This window comes from Ictalurus furcatus, chromosome 9 (genome assembly GCF_023375685.1).
Source record: "Ictalurus furcatus strain D&B chromosome 9, Billie_1.0, whole genome shotgun sequence".
NCBI classification, from domain to species: domain Eukaryota; kingdom Metazoa; phylum Chordata; class Actinopteri; order Siluriformes; family Ictaluridae; genus Ictalurus; species Ictalurus furcatus.
The window spans coordinates 11254767-11263691 of NC_071263.1; the positions used below are offsets into that span (position 1 = coordinate 11254767).

At 37.8% G+C, this 8925-nt stretch overlaps 1 protein-coding gene across 1 annotated transcript; it reads right to left on the reverse strand.

Annotated features, from left to right (window-relative positions):
* Window positions 1-6691: 6691 nt before the first annotated feature.
* prlh2r (prolactin releasing hormone 2 receptor) lies at window positions 6692-7822 on the reverse strand. The gene has a single exon (XM_053632850.1). The coding sequence runs from the start codon at window positions 7808-7810 to the stop codon at window positions 6692-6694; it is 1119 nt and encodes a 372-aa protein (XP_053488825.1). The 5' UTR covers window positions 7811-7822.
* Between the last annotated feature and the right edge of the window lie 1103 nt (window positions 7823-8925).

Sequence of the window (8925 nt, forward strand, 5' to 3'; positions counted from 1 at the left end):
AAACCACCTCTGGTGTTTATTGCCAAAAAGCTCTATTTTGGTTTCATCTGACCATAGAACCCGATCCCATTTGAAGTTCCAGTAGTGTCTGTCAAACTAAGGACGCTTGAGTTTGTCTTTGGATGAGAGTAGAGGCTTTTTTTTATTGAAACCCTTTCAAACAACTTGTGGTGATGTAGGTGACTTCAGATTGTAGTTTTGGAGACTTTCTGACCCCAAGACAACTAACTTCTGCAATTCTCCAGCTGTGATCCTTTTGGCCACTCGAACCATCTTCTTCACGGTGTGTTGAGACAATATAGACATGCGTCCAATTCCAGGTTGATACATAACATTTCAAGTTGACTGAAACTTAATTATTGCCCTAATGGTGGAAATGGGCATTTTCAATGCTTGTGCTATTTTCTTATACCACTTCCCATTTTGTAAAGCTCAACAACCTTTTGCCGCACATCACTGCTATATTCCTTGGTCTTACCCAATGTTATGAATGACTAAGGGAATTTATGATGCCAATAACTGTTGAACATCTATATTTAACGAAGATATTTTTATTGGATAAACCAGTGTTGTGTTTGCAATTGTTTGATTAGAGCGGAACATTTTAGTGAATTTTTTAAACAAAAGATCAAAAGGTTAAACAATATTTCACAGCCAAAAAGACAATGTTTCACAGCCTTCTTTGCTCATATTTACCAAGGGTACCAATATTAGTGGAGAGCACAGTACAGGGTATATTTAACATGAATGTGAACTTGCTGTAAATTGATTAATTGTTACCACTTCTTTCTATGCAAAATGTTAGAGATAATCACAGAGACAGGAACGGTTTGTATATTCTCTCGCATATTTAAATCCTACATTTACATTTAACATTTGCATATACTGTATATTTGTAACATCTATAAATAGCATTTACTTTTACATATAGAATGTACATACACATTATACATATTTGAGTATTAAGTAGTAGACAGCTGTTTTTTTTTATTTCATTTTTGTTATAACTAATGAGTCAAAAATTGACTATGTGTGTTTGAACAAGCATGACGAAATGACTATTATTAATGAAAAAGTATCATGTTAGTAGGAAATATTTCATATACGGTAATATGAAGATTTACAAGATTTACCTTGTTTACTGGGTTATTTCTGTGGCTCTTCTATACTAACATTGATCACTTTGATCAAGTCATTGTATTGCCTGGAAATAATGCTGCAACTGAACGTAATGAGAGTATGATTTGTAATAGAAGAGACAGAATTAAATACAATTCATTTCTTTTTCCATTGTTCCATTGGTCATCTTTTTTCTTTACTATCCTACATATACAGATACACAGAGTTTACTCTGTAAATCACAATAACCAGAACTTATTCAGACAAATATGAGGTTAATCAAGTCATGCCGTACTGGTCATTTTAAAAATAGAAAAAATAGATTTCCAAAGTGTTACACCTCCAATGACATTTCCCATTTAAATAATATATTTATGGTTTATTTATGTTCATATCTGGGAAATATACCATGACAGTCCTAAATTTGGTTATTCAAAGAAATAACTATTTAGATAATCACAACATACAGTAACAGTCCTGCTCCTTGGCCCAGTCCTTAGCGATAAGAACTATAGAGCCAGGAAAACCGTACACCTTGAAAGGTTTTCAGTTTGAGGGGAGAGGTATTAGTATGTGAAGCACGAACTCCATGCGTGTTCTGAAGTGGCTCTGCACACAGGAAGCTGGGGGTGGAAAGAAAGACAGCACTTATTCTGGGTTATAATAAACGAGCTTTAGCTGGCTAGTGTCTATCTCTGATCCCAATTTACTGTTCATCATTTTATCCCAGCGCATGCACAAACTGCAAAAGCCAACACGGTCTCCTCCATTTCCTTGTAATTACTGAGAAATTACTATTTCCCCCCCTTGGCTCCCACTTTCTGCAACACTTTCAAAGCTAAATAATAATTGGGTTCAAAATAAACATTCACCTACCACTCAGGGAACGCTTATACTCAATTCTAATAGTCATCAAATGCCATTCAGTGTACATTTCTCATTTTGGAATGAGACAGCATATTTTAGTTATAATACCAAGCCACAGATTTCTGAACCACCTAGTGGAAGTAGAAAATGAAGAACCATACAGAAAATGAAATGCATTTGTATTGTATGTAACCCAGTCAGTTCACAATGGGGTGTGTAAATATATTGGGAAAAGGCATAATGTTCCAGAATCAATAACACTGATTTCATGTCAATTAAATGGATTTACAAGTTCTTAATTGTGCCATTAAGGTTTAAGAGTTTGTTACTATCATTTATTCAGTTAAACTGAATAATATTTTAAAATACTTTAAACAATTTCCTATTCTGATTTAGTAGCTTAACCGTAACATATTTGTGCACATCACTGCTATTTTGCTTTGTTCTAGTTTGTGAGTGACACAGGTGATATAGCATGCTGAAAGCTTATTTCATGTGCAGGAAGGAACAGTCTGTGGATTCCCCCATGCAAAAATACTCTACATTATTTAGTCTGAACCTAATATCAAAAACATAGACAATTTATTTATAAAGCTATCATTCCATTTTAGCTACACAAAACATAGGCTATGCTAATTGGCCCCATCTATTGAATAAATTGTTTGTTTTATGGATATTTTATTCAAGGACTGTTGTAATAAGACAAGAAGGCTCTTAGACCATGGCTGGGGACTCGGAATTTTAGAGGTTTAATGCACTTTCAAATGCCTTCAAGGCCCTGGGTAAACTTGAAAGGGGGGGGGGGGGGGTAAAAACAGATGTCTATTACTTTCACAGACAGTAAAGAAATAGAAATGTGTGGTACTAAAGCCTTAAAGCCTTAAAACAGTAAAACAAAAACTAAAATGTATATGATCAATAAAACTGTAATGGAATATATCACTGAATGTCATGAATATTTTATGAGACCCCTGGCGGGCTGTATTATTTCCCTCAGTGATTTTGTAAATATCTTTCACCTGTGAAAATTCAAATGTGTGTGAATTTCTAAGCGGTTAGGATTTTGCATCGTATATGATAGTTCACATTGTGAATATTTTGAACATTATGTATAATATATATATAAATGAACAGTGCATAACATTGTGCTGTTAAATCTTTGCAAGCATCAATACATAATTTATGGTGCCCTTTATATGAGCTGTTGTTAATTCATTTGGTTTATTAAGCATTTAATGAAGTGGTTTAAGGAGATCCATCCATCCATTTCCTGTACCACTTATCCTTCACAGGGTCATGGGGAGCCTGGGGTCTATCCCAGGGGACTTGGTGTGTTGGAAATGCCAATCAGCCTACAATGCATGTCTTGGACTGGGGAGGAAACTGAAGTACCCAGTTGAAACCCTCAAAGCACAGGGAGAACATGCAAACACCATACACACAAGGTAAATGCAGGAATCGAACCCCCAACCCTGGAGACAAATGTTCAAACCACTAAGCCACCATGCCCTGGATTAAAGAGATCAACATGGAAAAATTAAATATCAGCAATAGATAGGGTTTATAATTAAACAGACAATAAGACAATAAGAACTTTGACAGCGGCTCAATCTTAATTTGCAATAATTCATGACTATTAGTGTAATGAGGTGAATGTATGAAGTTATTTCCATTTGGTTGAACAATAAACACAGCATCCTTTATACATACTTTCTATATTCCCAGAGGTCAAAAATAATTGGATCTTGGCTCTAATGCAGAAAGTTTTGAGCTCCTGCTTATTTTTAAAGCCTTTTAGCCATGGCCTTGTCTTCGGTAAATTAAACAATAATGTCCAAATGGAGTTATTGAATTATTGACTCAGCAAGTCAATAACATTACTTTTTCCCTCCAGAGTTGTTCTAGCATTGTGCTTGAGATCGTTATCCCACTGCAAGATAAAGTGCTGTCCAATGAGATCTGAGGCATGTGCTTAGATCTGTGTGGTCAAAATGCTTCTGTACACTATAGAAATCACCCTTCTGCTCCAGTCAATAGTCCCATCATCGATCACGACAAGTGAGTTAGTTCCTTTCCTCTTGTTCAGATTAATCATCTTCTCATCTGTACATACAATTATGTTTCAGAGCCAAGCAATTTTGTTACAAATATAAACTGCACTGTTCTCATGTTTACAGGACGAGCTCAGCAGGATTTCAGTTCAGATCTGTTTTTGTGAATTATCATTTATACCTCTAAATAGACTGTATAAATCAAAGGAAGAGCGTGCACGTGCAGGCTGACAGATTTCATGTCATTTGATACCCATTGAGAGAGCCTTGTTTGAAGATATCATTGAGGCTTTCATGAACAGAATCATGACTAATTGTAGCATTACTCATCCTCTTACCTGTCTTGATGTCTTAAAAAAAAAAAAAGAAAGATGAGTCACGTCCACACTTTTGTATTCACACTTTCAAGGTGTAAGTTTTGTGTTTTCAGTCCATTAACTTTTTATGTTGTTCTATACAGTTCCCATAATCAAAAGTATACATATAAATATTTTTATATAAATATGAACATTTCCAAAAAATATCTGAAATACATTTTAAATGGATTGTAAATGGATTTTATGTCCATGCAATATCTTATATGTGAAATATATGTATGTCAAATACATTGTATTTTATTTGTTCAATCCTGTGCTTGGGTTAGTATCTGTGCATGTTCACCCTGTGGTTCTGTGGGTTTCCTCCTGCCCATAACAGGCATGTAGGTGCATTGGTTCCATTGGCCCTAGGTGTATATGAGTGTGTGCATGGACAGCACCTTGGTGAAGCAGGTAGAATGGTGCGATCCTGAGCTCTGATTACTGTCAGTATGGAGTTTTGCATGTTTACCCCATGCCTGTGTGGGCTTCCTCCAAGTCTTTTGATTTCCACTCACCTCCCATTTTCAGCATATATTTTGAAATACATTTTGAATATATTTTTTCTAGTTAACTTGTTCAGTTAATATTTATTCAGGCACAGAACACAATGCAACAATATTCACTGCCCTTTTGTGTTTGCCAATCCTTGTTGTCAAACAATCTTGCTCCTAGGTATTTACAATTCTCCTCATGATTATTTGTGGCCTGTTTACTGCTGACAGATTGAATGTTGTCTGTCTACCGCTGACACATTTATTTTCCACCCCCAAGGCCCTTGACTCATTTGTAGCTGTTGTAACTCCTTTGGCAATATTCCTTGAATGACTTCACATGAATGTTTTCTTGAAGTAACAACACTTCATTCTTTCTGTTTTACTCAACCATTGTATAAAATGAAGCTGGGTTCTACAGTAGATTGTACGAGGTACATTCCCTTCAGTGGAAACTTTTTTTTTAATGTGTTTATTCTTCACATTTTTCTGTAGAGGAAGACAGAAATCTATGCGATAAATATATACAGGTATACTGTATGTATATTTAATATACTCAGCAAAAAAAAGAAACGTCCTCTCACGTTCAACTGCTTTTATTTCCAGCACATTTCTGAACATGTGTAAATATTTGTATAAACATAAAAACATTCAACAACTGAGACATAAACTGAACAAGTATTCTACTTGGGGGGGGGGGGGGTGGGCGGATTGGGGGGGGTGTCTATATTAAAAGTAACAGTCGGTATCTGGTGTCCTCCAGCTGCTTTAAGTACTACAGTGCATCTCATCCTCATGGACGCACCAGATTGGTCAGTTCTTTCTGTGAGATGTTACTCCACTCTTCACCAAGGCATTTGCACGTTCTCGATCACATCTGGGGGGACACGTAGTTACATGTAATTTTCCATTGCAAGGACGATCAGCTTTCCTTCCTGTCTCCCTGTAGCACTGTCTTAGGCGTCTTACATTATAGACAATGCAGTTTATTGCTCTGGCCACATCTGTAGTCCTCATGCGTCCCTGCAGCAGGTCTATGGCATGTTCATGCAGGTGAACAGGAACCCTAGGCATCTTTCTTCTGGTGTTTTTCAGAGTCAGTAGAAAGGTCTCTTTAGTGTCCGAAGTTATTGTAACCGTGACCTTAATTGTCTACCGCCTGTAAACGGTTTCTTTAGTGTCTTAAGGACAGTTCCACAGGTGCATGTGCAATAATTGTTCATGGTTCATTGAACAAGCATGAAAAACATTGTTTAAACCCTTTCCAATAAAGATCTGTAAAGCTTATTTGGATTTTACAAAATTATCTTTAAAGTACAGTCTCCTGAAAAAGGGACATTTCTTCTTTCTTTTTTTTTTGCATACATATTGTATATACTGAATTTAATATGAAATTAACTAATTTAATGCAATATATGCACAATACATGCATTAACACAATTCCATATTACAACCACCTGTACACATTTACAGTTTATAGCAATACAAAATGGCCATGCAAATGAAACGTGAAAAAAAAAGTACAGCCATGTGTTATTAAACAGTCACAGCATTATTTTATGTTAATGACATATAGAGGACAGCTAACTATTAATATTTACTATTACTATTTTGAGAATATGTTCAGCAGGCTTTGCACAGCATCCATATATACACCATATACAGGACAATCCACCCTACAGAGCCTTATGCAGTACACATTTACATAAACATGGTGGGAACGTGTTAAAGTGCTGTACCATTTCGAAGAATGCATAATGGTGATGGCTAAAGTGATTGACTTAGCTTGATTATTATTTAATTATTAATTATCTTGTAGAGTCTTGGTCACTGCCATGGGAATGCCAGCCACTGTGGAGCTAGTGTGTTGGCGGGGTAAGCGGCTGGAGGTGGTGCAGCTGCTTTGTGCCTGAGATTGTCTGCGCCTCTGGAACATGTGGCGGCACAAGTAGGACAAAAACTTGTCATGCAGAGAAGCATAGATGAAAGGGTTAAAGCATGCAGAGCTCATGGCTAACAAATGGCACGAGACCTGGATCACATTGACATGACTCTTGCTCAAGATAACAAAGTCAGTGTCCAGGTCACGGATGAGGTTGACCACCTGCAAGGGGAGCCAGGAGAATGCAAAACACAGCACTGATATGAGCAGCAGGCGGAATGTCTTGCGCCTCTTGCGGCCCCATTTTTCCTGATTGGAGGCAATGGCAGCTATAAGTCCTTGTGTGGCCCGGTGCTGGAGGTGGCACGAAATGGCACAGTAGGATATAGACACAGCTGCAAGAGGGACAAAATATGAGAGGAGCAGAAAGAAGCACGAGTAGATGAGCCGACCAAGCTCCTGCTCTTGCCAGAACTCCTCACACACGGCCATGTGATGACCGGCAGCGCTCAGATCCAAATACACAGTGTGTAGGGTAGCAGGGATGGACATTACCAGGGCACAGAGCCATATGCTTAGCACCAGGCGAATGCAAAAATGGCGCCCTACACGTCGGCGAATGGGATAAGCAACCACAATGTAGCGGTCCACTGCTATGGCTGTCAGAGACAGGACTGCTGCGAAGACAGTTGCAGTCTGCATAAGGGAGACGAAGCGGCACATGAAATTCCCAAAAATCCAGCCACGCTCATCGAAGGCATAAAACACAGTCAGGGGAACACAGAAAAGACACATCACTAAGTCGGCCAGAGCCAGGTTTCCAATCAGGAAGTTTGTTGTGCTGTGAAGCTTCTTGTTCAGTCCAATGAGGAAGAGGAGGAAGAGGTTTCCACAGCAGGCTACTAGGACTAGCATGGAGTAGAGAGGAACAAAGAGTATCTTCAGTTCCATCAGCAGGTTCAGCCCATTGAAAGAGGAGAGAGATGGAGGAGATATGTTGAAACTGGTATTCTCCCAGGTTCCATTCACGAGGGAGTCCATGTTCACCACAGCTTTCCCCTGTTATAAATAAGTATATATGTATATATGTATAAGTATTGTATGGCAGCACATACACATTACATATCCTATATGTCATTCGATTAATGGTTAAATGGGGAGCACAACTGCTTTATGTGCATTTTGACAAGAGTGTGCTTTTGTTACTTGTGAATGAACTTTTGAAGTGGATGAGGATGCACTTGTTAAGACATTATATGCTCCTTAGAAGACTCTTGACCACTGAGAGGTTTACAAAAAGCTGCATTTGTGTTCCTTTTTTGAAGTTTAATTGTATCTAGCCTGATAAGGGAGATTTAAAGTGTTATGTAATGCTGAAACCCAAAACACCAAAAGAACTCAACTACAAATATGCTGATCGATTTTCTGAAATTGTAGGCTTCTTTAAGAAAAAAATTAATAAATCAATTGTTGTCTAAATTAAAGACGATGAACGTTTTAGAATAATGGAACTACTGAGCACACTTTGTCCGACTAAAATGGCTGAAATGCTTCAGAAGTTTGATTTGGAGCCAATTCAACATTTCTTTGTTCACAGAATAGCTGTACATTCAGAGAGCACAATCCGGTTCTTCAGATGAGTCAGAGCTAAGAACATGAGAAAAGTTCAAGTGAGCTGTGCTGGCTTCCTTCTTTGGTGCAAATTATGAGAAATAATTACAAAATCAATTATCACCCCGTGTTGTGTTTTAGCATTTGACCAACTTTAATCAACTTGGCTCATCACTATTTATTCATTTATTTTTTAAAGATTTTTTTTTAATCCTCTGACTATTTAAAACCACTGTGCCTGGCTAGTTCAGTCAGTATTTATCTCAGGATCGTGGGCTTGAGCCCCACATCGGATGCTAAGCCCAGCAAATGCAGTTGCACAAACTAGTGCACTCTCAGTGCCAGTCCCAAGCCCGGATAAAATGGGAGGGTTGTGTCAGGAAGGGCATACATCATAAAAACCTGTTCCAAATCAAATATGTGGCGCATAAACCGGATTTCCATAATGGAGACAGATAAGCCGCTGTGGTGACCCCTAACGGGAGCAGTGAAAAAATTAACAAAGTGAAGATTTGTGTGGAATTTGTGGTTAGTGTTTAAGAAGG